This window comes from Amblyraja radiata, chromosome 1, assembly GCF_010909765.2.
Source record: "Amblyraja radiata isolate CabotCenter1 chromosome 1, sAmbRad1.1.pri, whole genome shotgun sequence".
Taxonomy (NCBI): domain Eukaryota; kingdom Metazoa; phylum Chordata; class Chondrichthyes; order Rajiformes; family Rajidae; genus Amblyraja; species Amblyraja radiata.
In genome coordinates, this window is record NC_045956.1 from 139,317,099 (window position 1) to 139,344,530 (window position 27,432).

A 27,432-nucleotide genomic window follows, 5' to 3' on the forward strand; every position below is an offset into this window, starting at 1 on the left:
ACTTTGTCTTTTCATCTCTGGCCCTTGCCAATCAAAAACTCCTATCACTAAACCAGAGATGCAGTTTGACCCACTAGGTTACATCAACACCGTGTCTTTTTTTGTAAACCAATATCTGCATTTCCTTATGTCGTTACCTGTAACATTCAGTTTTTTTTCAATTATTTATTTTCATTCAATTTCTTCACTGCATTTCAACTTGAATTTTAGTGGAATTGTGCTTTGAGCATTTGCTTTGATGGTTCAAGGCTGTGGCTTTACAGCCAAGGCTGCTAATATCAAACAGGAAGAACATGGATCCCCTTTGTACTTCTATTCCATTCACACTTTTTAAGGAGTGAGTGAAGAGTCGACGCATTTTCAAACTGCAAATTTTCTACTGTATTACTTTTCATTCCTCTTATGTAATAGCACACACCTGCCTCCATTATCTTAATCAACCAGTCCCACTGCTGTGGAAATTATTTCCAAACTCAAATCATTAAGATAAATTATGATTAATAGCTGTCCTAGAACAGGTCTTATCAAACACCACTTTTTATTTTCTTGCAGTTTGAATAATTATTCTTTTACTTCCTAATGTTTGCTTTTACTTTAAGGCAACGGGAAATCCATTCAGAAGTATGTCCCCGATCTGTCCCTTCATCGCGGTCATGAGCCTACCATGTATTCCAACTTGAATAAAATTAATTTCAGCTTCATTAACCATGAACTAAAAATGTCCAAGGAGAAGAGAATTTTCTTTGACAGTCTTGGTCATTTTCTCTCTCTCACTTACCTCGTAGGATGAAAGATGGTTTCATTAAATGAGTTGTGACGGGAGCACGGAGGAAACAATTTATTTAATATCTGCTACAATGCATAAAACTCGGCTGCAGGTACAGCTGAGAGAAAATCGTTTGGCACATGGAAAAATGATTGATAGATTTTATTAGTTACTAGACCAAGTGGGCCTGTCACACGGGAGGGTTGGTCCCCGACGCAATATTCCAACACTCACCCATAGCCCCCAACTGCGCAGGCATGGCTGACGGGTTCCCGTTGTGATGCCAGAGATCCCCGTTGTGACGCTAATCACGGCAACGCACCCCAACTGCACCTCGCCATCCCTCTTCCTACCCCTATCCTCCTACATTCCCCCTCATCCTCCAGCACTCCCTCCCCCTCCTTTTCGCCCTCCTTTCCCCTCTCCTCCCCTCCCCCACTCCCTCCCTCACCTCTCCCTACATCTCCTTTCCCCTACCCTCAATCACTCCCTCCCTCCATAACCCCTCTCCCTTCCCTACCACTGTGAGGTGGAAGCTGCAATGTTTTTTAAATGTAAATGAGATCCCATTGTGATGTCATTGTGGGGTGGAACACTGCTCTCCGGCAGTTTATGTAAATGAGATCCCATTGTGACGTCATACGCTGCTAACGGCCAGTGCAGATGGAAGAGATTTTTGTCAAAGTGGTTTTTGTAAAGTTTAAAATGTGAATAACTTGTAAAATATACCATCGATCTGAACAAAATGTGATACAGCACACCACAGGACAATGGTGAGTAAGGTGGGCCATTGTAGACATTATAAATTGTAGCGCTATCGTGTACCGTTTTGGCGTAGTTTCAGGATCAGACTCACAGACTGATACATCAAGAAGCACAACTATAAATACAGTGCAGGTCAGAAAGTATTCAGATCCCTTCACTTTTTCCATGTTTTGTTACGTTACAGCCTTATTTTAAAATGGATTAAATTCTTTTTTTTAATCGTCAATCTACACACAAAACCCCATAATAAAAAAGTGAAAACAGGTGTTTTGAAATTTTTGCAAAGTAATTTACAAAGAAATTACTGAAATATCACATTTACATAAGTATTCAGACCTTTACTCAGTAGTTTGTTGAGGCACCTTTGGCAACGATACCCAAGCCTCAAGTCTTCTTGGGTATGACGCTACAAGCTTGGCACACCTGTATTTGGGTAATTTCTCCTATTCTTCCCTGCGGATCCTCTCAAGCTCTGTCAGGTTGGATGGGGAGCGTTATTTTTAGGTCTCTCCAGAGATGTTCGATCAGGTTCAAGTCCGGGCTCTGGCTGGGCCACTCAAGGACATTGACAGACATTGCCGCTGAAAAACATCCCCACAGCATGATGCTGCCACCACCGTGGTTCACCTTAGGTAAGGTATTGGCCAGGTGATGAGCGGTGCCTGGTTTCCTCCAGAAGTGACGCTTGGAATTCAGGCCAAAGAGTTCAATATTGGTTTCATCAGACCAGAGAATCTTGTTTCCCATGCCTTTTGGCAAACTCCAAGCGGGCTGTCATGTGCCTTTTACTGAGGAGTGGCTTCCATCTGGCCACTCTACCATAAAGGCCTGATTGGTGGAGTGCTGCAGATATAGTTGTCCTTCTGGAAGGTTCTCCCGTCTCCACAGAGGAACTCTGGAGCTCTGTCAGAGTGACCATCGGGTTCTTGGTCACCTCCCTGACCAAGGCCCTTTTTCCCTGATTGCTCAGGTTGGCCGGGCGGTCAGCTCTTTGAAGAGTCCTGGTGGTTCCAAAGTTCTTCCATTTAAGAATGACGGAGGCCTCTGGGCTCTTTGGAACATGCAATGCTGCAGAAATTGTTATGGGTATTGTGTGTAGATGGATGATTTAAAAAAAATGATTTAAATCCATTTTAAAATAAGGCTGTGACGTAACAAAATGTGGAAAAGTGAAGAGATCTGAATACTTTCTGAATGCACTGTAAGTAGGAACTCAATGTATTTTTTAGGAAAAATAACGTACATCTACTCCATACAAAGCATTTAGTTAACGTGTAAATTTTAGAAAACTGCTTTTTTCTTCCAGATTGAGGCTGGCCAGTATTGCACATTTGCAGTTTCAGAAGATGGCTCCGTAAAAGCTTGTGGGAAAGGTAGTTATGGCCGACTTGGACTGGGTGACTCCAACAATCAGTCAGCGGCCAAAAAGCTCACATTTGAACCTCCTCGAAATATCCGTAAAATATCATCCTCAAAAGGTTCAGATGGACATACGCTAGCTGTAACTACGGAAGGAGAGATGTTCAGTTGGGGAGATGGTGATTATGGAAAACTTGGACATGGAAATAGTGCGACCCAGAAATATCCCAAATTGATTCAAGGCCCTTTACTTGGAAAGGTTGGTACTAATTGAAATAAATATATATTTGAATTTTACAAGTTTTTTCATTTTTTGTTAGAAATATGATGTGTTTCCATCTAACAAATGACTGCTCACTTTACATGCAGGTAAACATTTACATCTGCAGAGAAGGTTTAAATCATCTCCTCAAGTGTGAGTTGTTGCACTTTGGGAGGTTGTATGTCAGAGAAAGTATACCATCAAGATCCTTAACTGCCTTGATGTATATAGGGATCTTGGGGTCCAAGTTCATTCCTCACTGGAAGTGGCAACGCAAGTAGATAGAGTGGTAAAGAAGGCATATGGTATACTTACCATCATCAGTTGGGGCATTAGAGTCTGGAAGTCATGTTGCAGATTTATAAAATCTTGGTTAGGCCAGGGTATAAGCTATAAGGAGAGGTTGGACACACTTGGATTGTTTTCTCTGGAATGTCAGAAGTTGAAAGTTGATAGAAGTATAGAAAATTATGAGAGGCATAGATAGGGTAGATAGTTGGAATCTTTTTTTCTAATGGTGGAAAAGTCAGACTGGAAGGCCAGAGCAGGACAACAGTGTATAGGAGATGTACGGGGTAAGTATTTTACACAGAGTATAACTTGTACATTATCTTCTTGAAATTATGGAACTGAAACAGGTATTGAATCAGGAAGCCTATGTGATCAGAGTTGTCCACGGTTATGGGGAGAAGGCAGGAAGATGGGGTTAGGAGGGAGAGATAGATCAGCCATGATTGAATGGCGGAGCAAAATTGGTCGAATGGCCTAATTCTACTCCTATCATTTATGACCTTATCACAGGATGTAGGCTGATCCTCGAACTTCGGCACAATGGAAAAGTATAATTCAAGGACATCAGGGATAGAGAATTTTAAAATTACAAATGATCAGAACCCCGCCATTTTACTTAGCAACTGTATGGAAGAGTGCTTGAATGGTTGATGTTTGGTAGTCTGACTACAGAGGAATCAATAGAGAAAAACAACATATTGTTTAATACATTTAAAATAATATAATTAAATGGCTATTTGAACTTTTAAGTAATATTTGTCCCCCTGCCTAATCTTCTAATGTTGATTAAAACACTTTTACAACAAGGCTGGCAGTCATTGTCACTTTATAGAAAGAGTCTTGCAGGATGGAAACAGGCCCTTCGGCCAAACTCATCCATACCGATGCCCTATTCTAAGCTAGTCCCATATGTCGCCGCGATTGGCCCATATCCCTCTGCACCTTTTTTTAACTACGTACCTGCCCAAATGTTGTTATTGCACCCTCTTCAACTATTTCCTCGAGGTGAACTCGTTCCATATCCTCACCACCATCAGTGTGAAAAAGATGGCTGAGGTTCATATTAAATCTTTCCACTCGCATCTCAAATCAATGCCCCGGCAAAAGACTGTGGATTCACCCTATCTATTCCCCTCATGATTTTCTATAGAAGATTACCCCTCACCCTTCTACATTCTAAGGAATAAAGTTCTAGCCTGTCAAACATCTCGCTCTAGCTCGGTCCCTTGACTCCCGGTACCATCCTGGCAAATCTTTTCTGCAGTCTTTCTGACCTAATGGCATCTTTCCAATGGTTGGGTGACACAACACTTCAAGTTCAGCTTCCCCCACGCCTTGTACAACTGTAATATGTTGTCCCAAATTCTGTACTCGGTTGCCAGGCCAGCGTCCAAAAGCCGCCTTAAGCATCATATCCACATGCAAGCTAGGCAAAAATGCTGGAGAAACTCAGCGGGTGAGGCAGCATCTATGGAGCGAAAGAATAGGTGACGTTTTGGGTTGAGACTCTTCTTTTCAAGACTGATGTGGGGGTGTGAGGGGACGGGAAGAAGAAAGGAAGAGGCGGAGACAGTAGGCTGTGGGAGTACTGGGAAGAGGAGGGGAAGGAGGGAGAAACGTCACCTATTCCTTTGCCCCATAGATACTGCCTCACCCTCTGAGTTTCTCCAGCAATTTTGTCTACCTTTGATTTTTCCAGCATCTGCAGTTCTTTCTTAAACATCTACGTGCAACATCAGTAAAAGTAGCAGCATCTTTGGAGAGATAGAAACGTGAGAATTTATGAAAACTCATTGATTTAAAGTGTTGGCTCTACTTCTCTCTCCACAGATGCTATTAGACCTGCTGAGTTTTTTCAGCATTTTCTATTCTCTTTTCACAAACTTTGCTGTTCTCCATCCCTGCTAATGACAGCTCTGCAGTTCAAGCAGACTGCTTCCAATCTTTTGTGTCATACCTGACCATGGATTGACCATCGCCATGCTCCCACTAAAACTTCCTGTTTCTACACCCACAGTATCACCTTATTTATTTTTTATTTATTTTTTTTTAATATATAAATTTATTCAATTATAAAAAAAAATTATATTACACTACAATAAAACAAGCCAGAACCCACCACCATAATACAATACAAACATGTAATAAACTACTATACACCTATGATACAATCCTTATTGAGGATACATTCAACACCCTGCGGAGCCCAGCGGTCCCGGAACTCCCTCAGGGTGTCCGCAGACAGGGCGTATTCCCTTTCTAATCCCACCCGGGCACGGACGTAACCCCGGAAAAGGGGCAGGCAGCTGGCTCGGGTAGAGCCCTCCACCGTCTGGCGCCGTGACTCGCGGATGGCCAGCTTGGCCAGGCCCAGGAGCAACCCAACCAGGACATCTTCAGCCCTACCCTCTCCCCTACGCACAGGGTGTCCAAAGATGAGGATGGTGGGTGAGAAATGCAGCCAGAAGGCAAGGAGCAGCCCCTTTAGATATTCAAACAGTGGCTGCAGCCTCACGCACTCCATGTACACGTGGTACACAGACTCTTCCAGCCCGCAAAAGTGGCAGGCGGCTGGCGAGTCTGAACCGCGAGAGAAACAGGTTGCAGGGAACACCTCGGTGCAATACCCTCCACCCCAGGTCCCCAATGTAGAGGGGACAGTATCACCTTATTGCTGTGCATGCTTCAACTCATCTGCTGGTGGAACTGTTATCCTTGTTCTATGTATACTTGGTACAGGACAAAGATCAAATATCATTTACCCATCACCTCTGTTCCCTTGGACATACATAGACTTCTATCTGTGGCAAACCCTCCGCATTAAAATTCTTGTTATTAATTTCCTCAATGCCCCCTCCACTTTCAATGTATGTGAAAGTCTTCAGCCCTTTGAATCTCAAAGATATCTTTGATTCTCTAATCTTGACTCTCAATCAATCAATCAATCATTGTCATCTTGTAAGCAACAGTTGTACAGTGCAAAATGAAAAGACGTTTCCCAGGGAATACCGGAGCATCGCACATGAAATTTAAAACATTTCACACATAATAACACTAAAAACAACCCAGTCCCTGATGGAACAGTATAAATAGTTTTGACTCTCTATGTACGTTGTTCCCTTCACATTATGAGCCTGTAGGAGTAATGTGTTCCTCCAATTCTGACTTCTTTAGCATTCCAAAGATTAATTATTCCTTCTTTAATAGTCATGGTTCTAGCTGCCATGGTTCTCAGCTCTGGAATTTCACTCTAAACTCTCGCTTCCTTTAAGATCTTCCTTAAAAATGTTAAGTTTCATGTAACCAACATTTTTTATTTATTATGTCATTTAAAATTCAATAATATTGGCATTTCACAATAGCGGTTCTGTAATACAATATATTAAACATAAAGATTCAGAATTGAGGCAGTGTAGAGATAATATAATGGAAGTGTGATTCCTGTGATAGTTGTTAACATTGAATTCAATAAGCAAAGCTGTTAGAAAAATAAAAGATGTTTCAGTAAATTGGTCAAGTATGATATTTGATCGTTTTTCTGATAATTATGATATCTTAAATGTAAAAATGCAAGCCTTTGATTTATGCAGCTAGTTTCATGACATCAAGGACAAATGAACTATTTCTAAAGTGTAGTCACTGATTATGTTGATGTCATAGTATGTAATGTTGAAATTATTTGCAATATGAATATTAAAGATTGACAGTAACTAATATGTATAGTTTTCTTTTTTAGATTGTGATCTGTGTGTCAGCAGGATATAGGCACAGTGCATCAGTGACATCCGATGGAGAACTTTATACCTGGGGAGAAGGAGACTTTGGTAGACTTGGTCAGTACCTACTAAACCAGATTATTATCTTAGTTTACTGCTCTGCAATGTAATGGGAAGCCACCTTATTCAAAGTTGAAATTTCCAGTTAAAAACTGTATAGAAATAACGTTTAAGTAAATATTTTGTTCATCCGCCTAAGCTAGTATCATTTGCCAGGTTGTGGCTGATATCCCTCTCAATCCATGCACCCAGCCAAATCCATGCACCCAGCCAAATCCATGCACCCAGCCAAATCCATGCACCCAGCCAAGTGACTTTTAAATGCTGTTATAGTACCTGCTTCCACTCCTCCAATGGCAGTTGGTTTTATCTACCCACCACCCTCCGAGTGAAAAGATTGCCTCTCAGGTTCCTATTAAATCTTCTCTCATTTTAAACCTAGTGAAATTAAATGTTACATTTTTCTTATCATTTTAAAATGTAGTCAATCCGTGAAATTAATGTACAGCTTTCAATGATTTTCATTGACACTTGGACAGATAGAAACATAGAAACATAGAAAATAGGTGCAGGAGTAGGCCATTCGGCCCTTCGAGCCTGCACCGCCATTCAATATGATCATGGCTGATCACCCAACTCAGTATCCTGTACCTGCCTTCTCTCCATACCCCCTGATCCCTTTAGCCACAAGGGCCACATCTAACTCCCTCTTAAATATAGCCAATGAAGATTATGGGCCAATTGCAGGCAAATGGGATGAGACTAGTATGCCAATTTGGTCATTGTGGACAAGGTGGGCCAAACGGCCTGTTCCTGTATGGTTACGGCACGATGATTCTTTGACTGACCTGAGCAAAAGCACCCTGTTGAACTCATGTTAGTTTTAAAATCCTCATTTGGAGTCATAATTCAATGCATGAGGATAATTCATTAAAAAATATTCTGGTTCATTAATATTCAGTAATATTGTGACTGGTTTTTCTATGTCCTTACTCCACATTGAAGATTTAACACCGTGCTCTTGCCCATTGGTCAATGAGTGGCATTTTTATTGTTTTAAAATTAAGTGTAGAACTCCAAACATTGAAATTTTGTAATTTATGCAGATAATATTTTGAAATGTTAGTTGTTTGCTGTTGCAGTTTTCATTTCAAGGTGGCTGAACATGTCTGAGGTTATGTATCCTTCTGATATTTAACTTACCTGTTTCTTTCAAATTCTAGGACATAGTGACAGCCGTAGTCGTAATCTACCATCTCTTGTTAAAGATATAAGCAGTGTTGGCCAAGTAGCTTGTGGCAGCTCCCACACTCTTGCTGTATCTCAGGATGGACGAACGGTTTGGTCATTTGGAGGGGGCGACAATGGTAAGCTTTCACCATCTTTATTTAGCCAACAATAACCATTGTCAATTGTTATAGTCAACAAATTACCTGGAATTGCCCAGCCCTTCTGATGCCCCAAAGGTGTCTTTAACAATGCAACCTTATTTCTCGCCTACATTCTGCCCATCAGCAATATAATCCCAAAACCCCTCATGTGTTAGTTTCTATGTTTTTCTTAACCACACCCAGCTCACAACTACTTTGAACAGTTCCTCCACTGTCTCTAAATTGTCAGGTATTTTGTGTGTTGTTTTGCAATGCCTGTGCAAATAATTCCTCAAACTAATATCAGAAAGACCAAAGCTTTTGTATGATCTGTCACAAATTCTGTTTTAATTTCCATTGATTCCGTCAATACATTGACATCATCACTAGCACCTCTCTTCTTCTTGCATATGGCGTGCACTGTCTAAAGTTGTAAGACAACTTGTTCTGTTTGATCTTCTGTTTGTGCACAGCAGGTTGATTGCATTCGTCAAAACAGGGTGGGCCACGTGAAGGTTGCAATCTCCCACCCCAGCATCTCTCTGAAACTCAACTATGCTCCTCGTGCCCTAAAGATTGTTCCAATTAACTGTTTTCACCTCAGTAATGTCCTTGACTCCACACTTGCCTCAGTCCATTTAATTATTGCTCTACAAATTGACAATTCTAACAGTATTATTCTATCCACCATAAAACTGAGGTCCTTAACGCTCTGAAGTCTGCATCCTAAAATATGCGGTCAGCCATCACATTACCTCACATGCATTACCTCATATTAGGTGAATTAAACTTATCACCTTTGTTTTCTATCCTATCAGAGGTGATGCCTTTCAGGTCAGAATTGTTAACCCCTAATATTGATTCTGTGTCCCCTGGTTCTAGACATTTGAGGCCTCAGGCAATACAATTCTTGCACCTAATCGATCAAGCCTAATGCCAGCCTTCCGGTTGTCTGCCCTCCAAAGCCTCCAACTTTATCGTTCCCCAGCCCCGCATGGCCCGATTTTATCTTCTCCCCAACATCCACAAACAGAACTGCCCTGGCAGATCCATTGTTTCTGCTTGTTCATGTCCCACTGAAATAATTTCCACATACCTCAGCTTCATCCTATTTCTCCCCCCCCCCGGTCCAATCCCTCCCTACCTATGTCCAAGCCACCTCACGCTCTTCGTCTCTTCAATGACTTCTGCTTTCCAGGCCCCCACATCCTCATCTTTACTATGGACGTTCAGTCACTCTACACCTCCATCCCCCACCAGGAAGGGTTTAAAGGTTTCTTCCTCGACCACAGAAACAGACAATTTCCGTCTACTAACACTCTCTTCTGCCTAGCAGAGCTGTTCCTTACCCTTAACAACTTCTCCTTCGACTCCTCTCACTTCCTCCAAATCCAAGGTGTAGCTATGGGCACTCGCATGGGTCCCAGTAATGCCTGCCTCTTTGTAGGATGCGTCGAACAATCACTATTCCAGGCGTACACTGGCCCAATCCCCGAACTACATTGACAACTGCTTCGGTGCTACCTCCTGCACCCATGCAGAACTCATTAACTTCATTAACTTTACTACTAATTTCCATCCTACACTCAATTTCACTTGGACCATCTCCGACATCTCCCTATTGTTTCTTGATCTCACTGTCTCCATCACAGGTGACAAACGATCAACTGACATATATTAAAAACCCACTGACTCCCATAGTTGTCTAGACTACACTTCTTCCCACCCCTACTCCCAATTCCTCCGTCTACGCTGCATCTGCAACCAAGATGAGGTGTTCCATCCCATGTCATCGGAGATGTCCTCATTCTTTAGGGAACGGTAGTTCTCATCTTCCTTTATAGATGAGGCCCTCACTAGGGTCTCCTCGATATCCCGTAGCTCCATTCTTGCTCCCCCTTCCCCCATTTGTAACAGGGACAGTCCCCCTTGTCCTCACCTTTCACCCCATCAGCCATCGCATACAGAACACTCCATTGTCAGAGTGAGGCCCAGTGCAAATTGGTGGAACTAAACCTCATATTTCGCTTGGGCAGTTTACGCACCAGCGGTATGAACATTGACTTCTCTAACTTCAAGTAGCCCTTGCATTCCCTCTCTCTCCACCCCCTCCCCCTTCCCAGTTCTCTGACTACTCTTACTGTCTCCAACTACATTTTACCTCTGCTTTGTTGTCACCTTCTCCCAACTAACAATGATCGATTCTACATTTTCCTTGATCTCCATTCCCTTTGTCCTGTTTTCACACCTTACACTTCCTTTGTCTATACACTTCCTTATCTATGTACCGCCCACTCCCCTGACATCAGTCTGAAGAAGGGTCTCGACCCGAAACGTCACCCATTCCTTCTCTCCAGAGATGCTGTCTGTCCCGCTGAGTTATTCCAGCATTTTGTGTCTAAGCCTAATGCCATTTAGGTCCTTGGCATTATTGCTGTTAAATGACTATCTACAGTAATGCTGGCTCATTTATTCACAGTAAATTACATTGAGATTTTTTACACTCAAGAACATCTTCCATAAGGGCTGAGGTAATCTTTTGTTTTCAGTCAATGTATCATCTTAGCACCTCTATGTCAATGTATCATAACAGCCATCAGGTTATGTGTTCATATTACGGTCTATATTGATTGATGTATGAGTAAATGTAACCCATGTAATAATTGTACCGGTATTTACAACACATCTTAGTCTCAACTGACGGTCATGATAAAACAATTCAATGGATTATCATAACCTTCACTATTTATAATAATCCAGCTAACAAATTAAAAGAAATATGGCTAAGTACATATGATTTAAAAAAAATATTTTCACAGGATACTCAGAAGATACATTACATTTAATATTTAAATGTTCTTTTCTTTTCTCATCCATACCTTGAACAATTACGTAATGGCTCTCGGCTGTACCTCAGGTTCTTGCATTCACCTCTTGTGCAAGGTTTCTCTTCGCTCTCAGGTGAACATAGAAGATTCCATAGCACTAATCCGAAAAGCAATTGCATGGTCCTAGATGTCCTAGAACTGTACAGCGTGGGAACAGCCCCTTCGGCTCATAATCTATGTGCCAAATACAATGCCAAATTAAACTAATCCCCTCTGCATGAAAGTGATCCATATCCTTCATGATAGCATTCTGGTTTGATCAGCCATGATCACAGTGAATGGTGGTACTGACTCGAAGGACTGAATGACCTATTGTCTATTGTCCATTGGTTAACCTCTTTTGCACCCTCCAAAGCATCCACATCCTACCTATAATTGTTAACCCAAATGGCACATAATACACTCCATATGCTGCCTAAGCAAAGTTTCATAAAGCTGCACTATAACTCTGGATTCTTTTAACCAATGAACCCCACTGCCTTCTTTACACTGTACCTACTTGTGTTGCCATGTTTAAAGAGCTATGGAATTGGATCCCAAGATCCCTGTGTACATCAGTGTTGATAATGGTCTTCCGAATTAAGTGTATAATCTATCTATATTACTAAAAGTCTGATCTTGACCGTTTTTGGCCCACTGTGCTGTGATTCCTGTGAGAACGCCGCAAACTACGGCCGTCATTTTTGGCCACCTCGCTCAGAGCCCCCTTTCCCCTTACGGGACCGGAGGATTTTTCCTATTGATGAAAAATTAGAGAGATATTAATGTTTTTTAATAATTTGCCATTCTCTCTGCTGCCCCTGCTGGAGGGAGGGGGAGGGACTATAAAATCAGGAAGTGGTGTGCCTCACTCAGTCTCTTTAAAATGGAGGAAGCCAGAGGTTCACGTCTCTCTGAGCTCTGAATAACACTGAACACATGTCTACTCAACTGTGAGTGCCCTTAATGTCGTTTGAAAATGGAAATATGGTTGAGTTGAAGTAAAAATGCACTGCTGATGGCTCTTTGGGTTGTTGAAGGTAAAAATGCACTGCTAATGAATGGCTCTTTGGGTTGTTGAAGGTAAAAATGCACTGCTAATGAATGGCTCTTTGGGTTGTTGAAGGTAAAAATGCACTGCTAATGGCTCTTTGAGTTGTTGAAGGTAAAAATGCACTGCTAATGGCTCTTTGGGTTGTTGAAGGTAAAAATGCACTGCTAGTGGCTCTTTGGGTTGTTGAAGGTAAAAATGCACTGCTAATGGCTCTTTGGGTTGTTGAAGGTAAAAATGCACTGCTAATGACTCTTTGGGTTGTTGAAGTTGGAAATGCACTGCTAATGGCTCTTTGGCTAAACTTGACAACTTCCAGTTTGCACTATATTGATTTTACGTAAAACGCTACCACTTATGGCTGTGATTTTTGCCCATCTTACTCAGTTCCCCTCTGCTGATCAGGTGCAGAGGATTCTTCCCATCAATGAAAAAGAAAAGTGTTATTAATGTTTAAAAAATGTTGAGAATCTCTCCTGTCAATCACGCCATGAAGGCCACACCTTTTCCGGTGTAAAGGGGAGGGGTCATAAAACCCGGAAGTGTGGGTGTGCTCAGTTTCTGTATGATGGGGGAGGGAGAGGTCACAACTCTGTCTGAGCTGTGAATCAACTGAACACGCTGAATTGTGAGTGTGGTGTTTTGTGTGGTTTTATGGTAGTTTCACCTTGGTTGAAATGGTATGAAACTGCATTTGAATGTGGTGGCCTTGCACCGTGCATGAAATGGTATGAAACTGCATTCGAATGTGGTGTCGTTGCACCCTGCATGAAATGGTATGAAACTGCATTTGAATTTGGTGGCCTTGCACCTTCCTTGAATGGTATGAAACTGCACTTGAATTTGGTTGTCATGCACCGTGCTCGAAGAGGTAAGAAACTGCACTTGAATTTGGTGGCCTTGCACCCTGCTTGAAATGGTAGGAAAATGGATTTGAATTTGGTGGCCTTGCACTCTGCTTGAAATGGAATTTCAAGGAATAGCCGTGAGTCAACTGCCAGCTCACCAGCCGTGAGTGAGCTGCCAGCACATCAGGCTTGAGGGGCTGAGCTGCCACCCCAAGAATCCATTTGGCCCATAATGTCCATACTAGCCGTCTGGAGACCAGTAGTCCCTGCAGCCAACAACACCCATACCAGCTCTCCAGAAAGCCCCCCCCCCACTGGCCACCAATATTGGAATTGGTGGAAAGGTGGAATATTGCGTCGGGGGACCAGCCCTCCTGTGTGAACATGGGACCCAACGGGTCCCACTTAGTCTAGTTTCCCCTTACAATTGACCTCACAAAGCGCAACACTTCACACTTGCTTGAAAAACTCCATTTGCTGTTTTTCCTCTCGTATCTGTGACCGATCCTGTGGTATGCTTTGTTTAAGAAGGAACTGCAGATGCTGGAAAATCGAAGGTAGACAAAAATGCTGGAGAAACTCAGCGGGTGAGGCAGCATCTATGGAGCGAAGGAAATAGGCAACGTTTTGGGTCGAGACCCTTCTCCAGCATTTTTGTCTACCTGTGGTATGCTTTGATAGCCTTCCTCACACTCTGCAACTTCACCAATTTTGGTGTTGTCTGCAAACATCATAACCAGCCCATGTACATTTACATATATTTATATACGTTGTTTATATATATATATATATATCTATATATATAATATATCACAAACAACAGAGTTCCCAACACTGATCCCTGCAGAACGCCACTGGTTGTAGATCTCCAGCCAGAACAACAACATGCCACCACTACCTTCTCTCCTCTCTGGGTAAGCCAGTTCTGAAACCACCAAGTCCTGGCATCTACTTAGTTCTTGATCGATCTTACTCAAATAAATTATTTTACCTTTATCATGTTGTTGTTGTTGTTTATTGGGAGCATTTGTGTATAGATTTGATTTCTATTTAACAAAAATAATGCTAAAGTTGTGATGAGGACAAGTCCTTCCATTGGTTATAGGTAAGCTTGGTCATGGAGACACTAACCGAGTGTACCGGCCAAAGGTAATTGAAGGCTTCCAAGGACTGTATATTAGGAAGGTTTGTGCCGGAAGCCAGTCTTCACTTGCGTTGACTTCTGCTGGGCAGGTAAGATGAAATTCAGATATGGATAAGGGAAAACTGAGTCCAAGGTTTATGTATATGCTGATTCTAAAATGTACGTAAAATCCATGGAAAATCACAGAATCAAAGCCTACAAAATGGAAAAGAAAATGTTTATTCAGAAATTAGTGTAGATCAGGGGCCTCCAAACTTTTCAGCATGAGGGCCACATTATATATTTGCCACATTTTTGCAGACCGTAGGAAAAAATAAAGAAATGTCACACGCGCACAGAGACACGCACACACAGGCTCTCTCACACTCTCTCTATCTCTATCTCTCACACACCCTTCAGGCATATTAACAAAGACCCACGCATGTATAATGCTCACCCATCAGGCACACAACAGAGAGAGAGAGAGAGAGAGAGAGAATGAGAGAGGGAGAGATTCCCCGTGCGTCGGCGGAGACCCAGTCAAAGGGTTCAGGTCAGTGTGGCGCCCCGGAGCGGGAGCTGTTGACACGTCAATCTCACAGGGGGAGACCGCTACACACCGATCCTGGCCGACCCGGCCACCAACTAGCTCCCCTCCTCCAACCCCTCCCCTCACTCCACTCCCCACCCCACGCTACCACCCCGCACAACTTGTCTTTGCAAGTGGCATGGTGGTGCAGCGGTAGAATCGCTGCCTCACAGCGCCAGAGACCCGGGTTCCATCCTGACTACGGGTGCTGTCTGTATGGAGTTTGTACCTGTGTGGGTTTTCTCTGGGTGCTATGGTTTCCTCCCACACGCCACGTTTGCAGATTAATTGAATTTGTCCCGAGTATGCGAAGGATAGTAGAATGCAATTTATTGTCATTCAAACCTAGGTTTGAACGAAATATCATTTCTACAGTTTTTTACATTACAAAACAATCCAAGACCCACACTTAACACAGTTTACATAAACATCCATCACAGTGAGTCTCCAACATCTCCTCACTGTGATGGAAGGCAAAGTCTTTATCTCTTCCCTTTGTTCCTTCTCCCATGGTCCAGCAGTCCAACTGCAGTGTCGAGGCGAACTGGGGCTCCGATGTTAAAGCCCCCGGCAGGCGATGGTAAGTCCTGAGGCCGTTTAAGCCACGCCGGGTGATGTTAGGCCCCGGCTCCATGTCCTTAAACCCACGATTCCAGCGGGAGAAGTCGCCGTTGCGGAGCTTGGAAAAGCAGTCTCCCACCAGGGACCTGCGAGCTCCCGATGTTCCCGTCCACCGGGTCTGCGGCCGGTGCCTCCGAACTCCAAAAGTCGGGTCGCAGCCGCACGCCACCACAGCTCTTCCCGCTCCAAAGTTGGCCAGCTCCGCAATGTCAGTTCCGCAGGCTCTGCAACTGGAGCCCTTAGGTTAGTCCCGGCCGGAGGTCGCCGCCGGCTCCACGATGTTAGGCCCAACGACATCCGAGACCCGACAGGGAATAGTCTGGTCTCCGCACAGGGAAGAGATTTAACGGTTTCCCCCACAGACCCCCCACCACCCCCCACATATACACAGCTAAAAAAAAAAATAAAAACTAACTCAAGACATACATTTAACAAGACAAAAATAAAATAAGACAGACGACTGTAGTCGAGCCGCTGCCGTTAGGCGCCGCCACTGTACACTAGTGCTAGTACGAACGTGCATCGCTTCGATGGGCTGAAGGGCCTGTTTCTGCGCTGTATCTCTAAAGCTGCGCTACCACAGAACCCTCTAAATAGCCCGCACGGAATGTGTTAAGAGCTTGCTGCATCCACATAAAATCTTATGGCGGGCCGGATGTGGCCCGTGGGCTATAATTTGGAGACTCCTGGTGTAGATGATAAAAATGTACCATTTATAGAGTCATAGAGTGATACAGTGGGGAAATAGGCCTTTCGGTCAACTTGCCCACACCAGCCAACATGTCCCAGCTACACTAGTCCCACCTGCCCGTGTTTATGTAAGTGTAATCTAATTATAACATGATAAGAAATTGTAAATGTTTAATATCTAAAATAAATAAGCTCGAATGTATATGCTTTCTCCAGATTTTAATTTTGTATGATAAAGTAACTGGGGCACACATTTCCATAATTTTTATTCTATTTGTAAACTAGAATTTGAATATAGCTCCTACCTGCAGACAAATGCGAAATGATTGCTTTGATTTCAATTGTACTCTTCTGTAGAAAATGTTTTATTGCAACTCCACAGAATTGTATTGGCAATATGCAATAGTTGCTTTTGGTTGGAGTTTTGGAATTCGCACAAGAGCTTTTGATCTAGTGAAACTGCTTTAAAGCTTGTCACAATATTCATGTATTCAAATAAACTGTATTCACTTCCAGAGTTATAAAGTTCCCCTTTATGTGTATATTTAATACCTTTATTGTTTTACAAAATCCGTTTTCACACAGTTGGTTTGCAGTAAATTCATTGCATTTTCCGTTCCCCCTGATTTCCCTGCCCCTGTTTGGTTCTTCCCTCTGACTTCCTCTGCTCCCCTTTGTCACTCCCTTTTGTTTTGAGAAATTATACTGCAACTATTTTTATAATTCCGCTTAAGCACTATTGGCTGCACACACTTTTGATGTGTTGTAATTGCAATGGTGAAAAGGTACAAAGCAAGTAAACACTAAACTTCAGAATGTAGGAAATTATGTGGATTGTCTATACGCAAAGGCCATGGTCTATAAAATAGTAGATTCATTCTATCCCAAATTATATTTTCTCTCCAGGTGTTTGCTTGGGGCAGTGGCTCTTGTTTAGGAACTGGTTCTTCAGAAACAACGGCTCTTAGACCACGACTAGTTGAGGAGCTTAATTCAACAAAAATCATTGATATTTCTTGTGGAGATAGCCATTGCCTAGCACTAACTCATGGTAAGTTGCACATAATATTAAAAGCTTTCTGTAATTCTGGAGAGAATATCCTACAGTGATTGAATGTGATTTGATATTTAATCTTAAAAATTAGTTTTAGATCCAACATTAAACCTGATCAGTAATAGCAACAAGAATGCTTAAATAACTGGAAGCTCACGGGAACTGAAAATATTTTTGAGCTTCTGTAATGTATTACTGGAACGCAAGTCATGCCAACCAACGTGCCTTGGTGACTGCAAGAATAGAACATTTACAAATGGGCTAATTGAGTGTTTAAAGAAAGTGGTTAGAGGCCTGTAAAAATAGGTTGGGAACACAGAATTAGGACAATTAATTGTTAATTGACTGTTAGAGTCAATCAAAGTTCTCATTTGCATTTTCTATTTAATTCTATATTCAGGATATACGTAATGACTGCAACCAAATAAAAGCTCTTGAATTTTGTTTTTCCAGACTTTATTAGTTGATTTGCAATGTAGTACTGCACATTTGACTTCACTCTGAAGGTATAACTCTGGTTATGGAAAATTTCTGTTTAGAGATTATTTAATGAAGATCATTGTGGATTTTGATCTAACCCTTTTAGTATGACGTAATAAATTTATTTATTGCGTCATATTAAAGTTATTTTTCTTTTTTTTAAATCCTTGCTATGTTCACATCAGAGACACTTTCTAGGTATTCCACATGCCTAGTTGTAAATAAACTGGAAAAAAATCACCTTTTTATTTTATTATGTGCACCAATTTGATGCAAGGAGAAATGTCTCATCAATATCTTTCCAGTTATTTCTTTTATCTTTAACTCGGAATAGTCTTATGATTAAAAATGGAGAATAACCCCAAGGAGGTCCTCAGGAGGATTCTTGTGGGGAAAAAAATCTGGATAAGTACAACTCCAACAAAACACATGAAGCTAGACATAAAAGCTAACAAAGTAACCTGTTCAATCATCATCCAGACGATCATCTTCATCATTCACCCTGCCTATAAGTTGGTTGCATCACCTTCAAGATGAAGAATTGCAACGTGCTAAGGCTTCCTTGGGGGTAACACTCAATTGAAAACCAATGCTTCGAAGTTCCCTTCCATGCCCATATAATACGCTTTGCTGACTTGTAGATATGTTGGAGACACAAGGAATTGCAGATGCTGGTTTACAAACAAAAGGCACAAAGTGCTGGAACAACTCAGCGGGTCAGGCAGCATCTCTGGAAACATGGATGTTGGCTTTTCAGTTTGGGACCCTTCAGATGGACAATAGAATATATTGTTCTACTCTCGTTGTCGTTGGGTTTAAATTATTAGCTCCCTTATTAAAACAATGTGAGTATACTTCCATATAGACATAAATAGTTCAAATCATTAATCATTGCTGCCAAATTGAGACAATCAATGTCATAAATTTAAATTTTAGAAAATACTGCAGTATTTACAATTGTGATTACTGATTACCATAGGATAGTGCCCAGTTTTGTGATGGCTGCTGATGCAAATTTTATAAATCCTAATCTTCATACAAAATTGTGTTTTGAATCCCAAGGCACACTGAACCTGGCAAAAAAACCCCACGCAAAACAAAAATGTTAAGAAAGCATTGCTGTCACAAATTATGGAGAGATCAGCATATGAAATAACAGGATCAGTAACAGTAACGTAATTTGATATGTAAAAATAATGTTGCAAAAGGAAATACATATAGCAGATCTTTGGGTTATATCTTCATTGGTCAATCAACAATGTCCTGTAGAGAAACTTGAACATGCAAAATGCTTCAAAGTTCTTCAAAAACGTAATCAATACTGGGATAAATAAAAAGGGAGTGACTGAAATCTTAGACAGTTGAGTGCAAGGCAGCAGAACATGGAATCTTTGCGGCTGTAGGTACAGTTGCTATCTGTAGAATACGTTATTACATTGATCACATGTTTTTTTGAGATTGTATTGGTTGGAGCAATGAGACCATGGCAAAAATATAAACTCAAGGTTGAGAATTTTCAACTAGACATGCGCATTGGAGGATTGGCACCATGTAGGGTACGAATGATCAGTAAAACAGGACAAGCTAAAATGCAGGTATCAAAGTATTGGTTTTGAATTTTGTTTGTATTTGGTGAAAAGTTGACTAAGGCACAAAATTCAGTTAACTGTAATGCAATTATATGTTTTGACATGTTTGTTTTCAAATATAATTCAAATGTCTCAAAGGTCTTTTGTCACATGTACCAATTAAGGTAGTGATATTCGAGTTACCATACAGCCATACTAAAAAAAGCAACAAGACACACAACTACATAAAGGTTAACATAAACATCCACCACGGCGGATTCCCTACATTCCTCACTGTGATGGAAGGCAATAAAGTCTAATCTTCTTTCCCTCTTTATTCTCCCGCGGTCGGGGCAGTTGAACCATCCACAGTTGGGGCGATCGAAGCTCCCGCAGCCGGCGATTTAAACCCCCACGTCGGGGCGGTTGAAGCTCCTGCGGTTTGGAGCTTCAGAAGTCGGTCTCTAACCAGGGATTGCGAACTCCACGATGTTAAGTCCGCAGGCTCCCGCAGCTGGAGCTCCGAGTTCAATCCCCGACAGTGATCGCCCTCTACATGATGGTAAGTCCGCAATCTCCCGCTGTTGGAGCTCCCGGTCGATCTCCAGCAGAGGCCGCCAGCTTCTCGATGTTAGGCCGCCGTGTGGACGGAGATACGATATGGAAAAACATTCCATCTCTGTCGAGGTAAGAGATTAAAAAAAGTTTCCCCCAACCCCCCCCACATAAAACAAACTAAAGAACACTAAAACATACATTTAACACATACTAAAACAACAACAAAGAAGGAAGGGACAGACAGACTGTTGGCGAGGCAGCCATTGCTTAATTTAACTTCCTTGTGATATTTGAAATGTGTAATAAGAATTTATGTTTCTGATTCGAATAGACAATGAAGTGTATGCTTGGGGTAATAACGCAATGGGTCAATGTGGACAGGGGCATACATCAACTCCAATTGCTAAACCGAAGAAAGTAATTGGTTTGGAGGGAATACCTGTGCAACAAATCACTGCAGGAACTTCTCACAGCCTTTCCTGGACTGCTGCTCCTACTGATAGGTAATGAGGTAACTTTACAGTTATACCAGCCATAAAAAAAATGAATTAACTGAGCTTAGTTCTTTGCACTTTTAAAAACATGCTTTGAATTTCTAGCTCGAATTTGTACAGTTAAATATTAAATGAACAGAAGGTCAACACTGGTAACATCCCCATAGTTGGGTTTTTATTAAACTCTGAGCTATCTTAATAAAAGTAAATACACATTATTCAACATGGATAAGTGGTACGACCGTTATAATATCAGAGCAACATTTTTCATATTATAATTGAACCTTGTAACATTATAGTGTGGGTAGAGACACAGTTTCATTTATCTATACCTGATTTGTGTTTCTGGATCATCTATTATTCTGGATATGGTCTTGGGCACTCATACATGTGATGCATTTCTTATGTCCCCGTTATAATGCAACATCTAATGTCTGCTAACTAATCATGTTTATAACCTGTTGAGGATGTCCACTATCTTGTCGCAGCAAAGACGCCATCAGTTCTCCCTCTGCTTACAATGGAAGAAGAGATAATCATAATCATTTCCCTTTCAGGGTGCCTCAAAACTATAGTTACAGTTGTAATGTAGGAATCACAGCTCTAATTTGCATGCGTGCACTCCTACAAATATCATTGTTGTGTTTCTAACCAGCTTGCCCGATTTTATTTTTTTATTAAGCTGACCTTGATTGTGAGTAAATAGTGACAGAATGGAACTGACCTCAATTTCTAGGCCAAGCCACTGTCTTCTGTCTTCCGTGTTCTATCCTCCTGCGTTTTTGCTGATGATAAACTTTTAAAAATGTCAATTTCCTCACTTTTCCTACCCTTCCCCGTCCATCCTGCTATTTGCATGCTTGAATTATAAAAGTGTTGGCAGACGCTCTCATTCAATAGCATACATGTATTAAATATGTGGTGAGGTTTTTTACAGAAGATAATTCTCTGGTACCTTGTTACACCCTATTGTTATTGAATGCTATTTTGTTTTGAATGCATTTTGCCGATTTGCTAAATCTTCCTATCAGTCTTGTAGGATTTCTTTGTACCCTAGTTAGTGTTCACATATGAGTTGCATACTATGATAACAAGAGCTGATCGCAATTTGAAAAGCTAGTGATGGCAATGTATTATATAGCAAGAAGCAAGTATTACACAAAGATGTGTTCTGTTTATTTCCATGTTCTTCTTGTGCATATAATGTGACTGAAATGTGCCATGTCCTTGACATCCAGCATTAATTTTAACAGATTCAACGTAAAGCTTCTATTACTTTTATCTAGACCACTTGACAATGTTGCAGATATTGAAAGTAGGAATGTATCACTCTTTCTATTCTTATTCCTATTCTGTTCTATTCTTAGTTTTGTCTCTAATCACCATTCTTACTTGAACCTTCCTAGTCAAATCCAACATTTAAATTCTCCTGCAATAAATCGGCATAGTTCCAGATCACAAGCAGGATATGTCTCCACTATTGAGGCTATTCAATGTATTCAGTTAGCTATATTGGGCAGTTCACAACATTTGCTTGCCTAACACCAGACTCTCAAGAAGATGCTCCGTGCCAGGCTCTGTCATGAGAAGCAATTGCCAGGCAATTTAAAGAAAAGATTCAAGGATGTTCTCCAATCCTCCTTGGAAAAATGAGACATCCAAACTGACTCCAAGGAATTGAGCCCATCACTGCTCAAAGTGAAAAAGGAACATTTAAAACGGTCTTGAAAAGTTCAAGGTCGGACATTTGGAGCCCTCAGAGACCCAGCGAAAGGAATGGACCATCTCACAAACTACCCATCTGATTGCCATCACCTGCCCTACCTGTGGAAGAGTCTGTAATTCCAATATTGGTTTCAATGTGGGAATTACAGATTGGGTGGCGCCGTCAGAGATGGCAGCCCCGCCTACAGTCTGTCTATCTTTCGGTCTTTTTTGTTATATTTAGTGTGTTTTAAAAATGTGTTCATGTTCTCTGGTTTGTTTTATGTGGGGGGTGGGGAGGAGGTCGGGGGAAACTTTTTTTTCAATCTCTTATCTTGCGGAGTTGCGATTGTTTTCCGGATCGTATTTCTGGTCGCTTTGCAGCCTAACATCATGGAGTTGGCGGCCTTGCTCGAGATTGACTTTGAGTCCCACCACGGGGCCGTAGACTTACCATTTCACCATCGAGGAGCTCGCAGTCTTGGGTAGAGGCTGATGTCGGGAAGCTCCAAAGTGGTAAGAGGTTCGACTAGCCACGATCCCGGGTCCAATGCGGGAGCTTGATCGTCCCGACGCGGAGGGCCCGACCGCCGGCTAAGTGAGCCAGGATCATCCCGTCAACGGAAGGCTCGAGGCCCCTGACCACGGGAGAACAAACGGGAAGAGATTTAAATTTTTTTCGCTTTCCATCACAGTGAGGAATGTGGAGGAGTCACTGTGGTGGATGTTTATGCTAAAATATATTTCGTGTGTTTTGTTGCTTTTTATTGGTATGACTATGGCAAATCAAATTCCTTGTATGTTGTAAAACATACTTGGCTAATAAAGTATGAATATGATTATGAATAACCATCTCAGAACCCAACAAAGTTAAGTGGAAGCAAATCATTGATCCCAGGGACTGCCAAAGAAAAAGATTTTGAGTCTGAAGAATGGTCATGATACGAGACTTCACCTACCCATGTTCTCCAGAGATGCTGCCTAACCCACTGAGTTACTCCCTCCAGCACTTTGTATCACTTTAAGAATTTGAGTACCGGTAATTGATTCAATCAGAATTTACTTTTTAATGAATGGATTTCATTCCACAAATATGCAAAGGCTCGCATCACGTGCTAAATGAACAATTTCTAATGATGTTGAAAGTTTAGTAATGGGAAAGGGGGCAACCACACTAACAGATAGATTTGTAGTAAATTAACAATGCCTAGTGAACATTTAGCGAGATCATGAGGCAGGAGTCGGTAGACTGCAAATTGCTGTCCTAAATTTATTTGAGTTTGAACAACACTGGCAAAATAAAGTGTAGGTTTTATTTTTAAACAGCTTAACAGTATATCTTTCCTTTTAGACAACTGGTAGCCTGGCACAGACCTTTCTGCGTTGATCTGGAAGATAGTACTTTTAGTTACTTGCAAACATTTTTGGATAGGTACTGTGATGGCATTAACAATGAGGTACCTCCACAACCTTTCTTCTCTCAAAGGTAAATTCTAAATAATATTGCTATTTATTTATACTAGTAATTAATCCGGGATGACTAGGAGGCATTCTCATAAAGATATTTTCTTTACCATAAGGTCATTAGTAATAGAAGCAGAATTAGGCCATTCGGTCCATCAAGTCCATTCCACCATTCAATCATGACTGATCTATCTCTCCCTCCTAACCCCATTCTTCTGCCTTCTTCCCATCACTCCTGACACCCGTACTAATCAAGAATCTATCTCTGCTTTAAAAATATCCATTGACGGCCTCCACAGCCTTCTGTAGCATAGAATTCCACAGATTCACCACCCTCTGACTAAAGAAATTCCATCTCATCTCCTTTGTAAAGAAATGTCCTTTAATTCTGAGGCTATGACCTCTAGTCCTAGACTCTCCCACTAGTGGAAACTCTCCACATCCACTCTATCCAAGTCTTTCACAATTCGGTATGTCTCAATGAGGTTCCCCCTCATTCTTTTAAACTCCAGTGAGTACAGGCCCAGTGCTGTCAAATGCTCATAAGTTAACCCACACATTCCTGGGATCATTCTTGTAAACCTGCTCTGGGCTCTCTCGAGGGCCCACACACCGTTCTTCAGATATGGTGCCCTTTCATCCTGCATTGCTTCATGACTTTTTTTAAATCACCCTTTGGTTATTGAATTGATTTGATTGAAAGATACAGCATGGAAACATGTCATCCCAGTTTTTTTTCATCCACTCCTTGCACTCTAGGGGCAATTTATAGAGTCTAATTAACCTCCAAACCCACACATCTTTACGATGTGGAAGGACATCGAAGCACCTGGCGAAAACCCGCACGGTCATGGGGAGTGTGCAAACTCCACACAGCACACAAGGCCAGAATCAAACACTGGTCTCTGGCACTATGAGGGAGCAGCACTACCAGCTGCGCCACTGTGCCATCCCCATCGTTCCTAATGAACTTTCTTTACCTTTTGCGTGAATTTCCGCACCAACTCACGAACTTGCTTAAATTCCCCAAATCTGCTTACTCGAACTGATGTAGGGTTAGCCTCAAAGCCATGTCTCTCGGGTCAAATAAATGGCCTTATTCCTGCACTGGTTCAGGAACAACAAACCTTTTATGTGAATGGAGGGAAGTGACTTTGGGAGGCAAGGATGAGTAAAAGATCTATTTTAAAAGTGTCTTTAATTTTGTTAAATGTTTTTCTATTTACTTTTAAGTACTAAAAATGTTAATTGTTATTTGCCTTTTAATAATTTATGTTTTTGAAATGGAAGCATTCAAGTCCTTAACGGTCTGGCAACTGTGAAAACCTGTGAAGTTTATGGTTTTGCCAGCTGTTGAAATACTTTTTTAAGTCTGTTCATGGGAATGACTTGTTCAAGCCAATCCATGTAATGGCATTACCTTGTACAAGACCCTGTTAGGCCAAAGTTTTTGCCTGCTTTGTTGAAATTAGGATGTGGATTGACGAACACCAAATTTATTGTTTCAAAATCTCAGATTCCGAGCCATCTAGATCACTAATAGGGTTGTGCTCTATCTTTTAGGGAGCACCATCACTTTGTATTTCTTTGTTTGAAGTTACTTTCCACTCATCTTTCCCTGGCTCAAACTGGAGGAACAGGTGCTACTGTCCTTGGCCAGCAAGGTAGACCACTAAGAAACTTGCTTTTTCGATTAATAGATTCGGATGTCCCAAGCTCCATTGAAGAGGTAAATAGAAATGTTACGCAATGTTTATCTGCCTGTGATGTTATTTATTATTATTATTATTATTATTATCTCTCCCTATAAGTATGATATTAAAGTTAACTTAATGGACTAGCTGTTTTTTTCTGAGTCATTGATCCAGAAACATGAGTTTCACCAAGGCAGCTGATAAATTTAAGTTCCAGTAGTTACATAAATATCTTTTTTTTTTTAAGTCCGTTTACCTCGCCGTAAGCTCAAAACTATTGAATTCTTGTTTAAAAAAATCCATCTGATGTACAAATATCTCTCAATGAAGGACACCTGGTGTCCTTATCTTCATGTGACTCATGGCCCATTAAAGTCATTGAGTCTAAATTGCCTCAATTAAGGACAAAAGATAGATGCCAGCAGTGCCAGTGATGTTCACATGGCGTGTATAACTGAAATAACATTGGGTGTGAGGGAGATTGTCATGCTTTTAGTTTAGTTTAGACATACAGCATGGAAACAGGGCCATCGAGTCCATGCCAACCAGCGATCCCTGCACTATACTACACACACTAGGGATAATTTGCATTTATGCCAAGCCTACAAACTTGTACGTCTTTGGAGTGTGGGTAGAAATCGGAAATTCCGGAGAAAACCCATGCAGATCACGGGGAGAACATATAAACTCCGGACAGACAAGCACCCGTAGTCAGGATCAAACCTGGGTGTCTGCCGCTGTAAGGCAGCAACTCTATGGCTGCACCACAGGGCCGCTTTAAACCATGATTCAAGTATACGATTGACTTTGGGTTAGGAAGATTGGTTTGTATTTTAAAACTTGAGCGTGGAGATTAGCTCTTCAGTTTAGTGCACTTTCTAAAAAGCATTGCAAGGCCCATTTTCCTACTGTTATTGAAAGTTTTAACCATTGAACAGGTGGCAAGGACTCAAGTATAACTCCGATGGTTTGCCTCAGACTTTAAGGGCAGGTTATGTTAATCTAAGATGGTACGGGGTAAATGCGTCAAAATGAAAACTTGGTGTAAACTGCTTGGACCCTCAAGCGTGCTCCAGGATTTAATAAATTAGTAACTGATCCCATTGCAACGTCAACTCTATCCACTACTGTCTTAACAATATTCATCAGTCTGAGGAAGAGAGTTGTAAAGACTTGAAACGTTCTGAAAGAAACTAATGCACACAATTGGTCATAAATGGACTATTATTTCTAAATGGTATACGTGTCCTAAATTCTCCCATAAGAAGAAATGATTAGCTGCTGAAGATTCTTCAGGATCATGAATATTTTAATCATGTCCTCTCTCACTCTTCTAAATATCAATCAATACATGCCTACTGTCCACCCAATCGTCCAGATATGTCAATCTTGTCAATGCTCTGTCATAACTGCCCTGCTATTATATTCAGTTGCTTTAACGATAAAGACTAACATTCTGTTAGTTTTCTTTTTTTTTTTACTCCTCGTGTACTAAGTTACCCAGCCCGTTCTTGGAGCCCAGCAAGGGAGGATATGAAGATGCCAGTTTTGGAGAACACCTCCATTTAATCTGAGTGGATCATTCTGATCTTTCACATATGATTACTTTAACTTTCTAACCCTCTACCATTTTGACCTATCTGTTGCAACTCATACTTCCAAGTAGCACATCATAAGCGTAAGAAATAGCATTTCATTTCCCAAGTTGGGCACTTTACAACCTTTGGGACATAACATTGAATTCGATAGTTTTAGATAACCAGCCTTTCGAGATTATATCGGAGCTGTCCAGTGTGAAAGGTTAACAACCAGTAATATTTTTTTAAATGTTCTCTTTGCAAATGTGTAGGAAGGAACTGCTGGTTTTAGACCGAAGATAGACACAAAAAGCTGGAGTAACTCAGCGGGACAGGCAACATCTCTGGAGAGAAGGAATGGGTGACATTTCTTTGCAAATGCTGTCTAATCTTCTGTATTGCCAGCACTTAGTTTTTTATTTTGGATTTCCAGCATCAGCAGTTGTTTATTTTTCCAGTTC

General features: G+C 41.4%; 1 protein-coding gene across 3 annotated transcripts in view; it reads left to right on the top strand.

Annotated features, from left to right (window-relative positions):
• Positions 1 to 27,432, top strand: part of LOC116979710 (probable E3 ubiquitin-protein ligase HERC1) — a 283,689-nt gene that overhangs the window by 57,338 nt on the left and 198,919 nt on the right. For all 3 annotated transcript variants that reach the window (XM_033031434.1, XM_033031451.1, XM_033031442.1), the window contains exons 5-12: positions 2,838 to 3,149; positions 7,180 to 7,276; positions 8,443 to 8,586; positions 14,461 to 14,588; positions 17,285 to 17,429; positions 20,370 to 20,541; positions 23,588 to 23,722; positions 25,264 to 25,429. In XM_033031434.1, the coding sequence (XP_032887325.1) occupies positions 2,838 to 3,149; positions 7,180 to 7,276; positions 8,443 to 8,586; positions 14,461 to 14,588; positions 17,285 to 17,429; positions 20,370 to 20,541; positions 23,588 to 23,722; positions 25,264 to 25,429 (1,299 nt within the window). The remainder of the gene's footprint in view (positions 1 to 2,837; positions 3,150 to 7,179; positions 7,277 to 8,442; positions 8,587 to 14,460; positions 14,589 to 17,284; positions 17,430 to 20,369; positions 20,542 to 23,587; positions 23,723 to 25,263; positions 25,430 to 27,432) is intronic.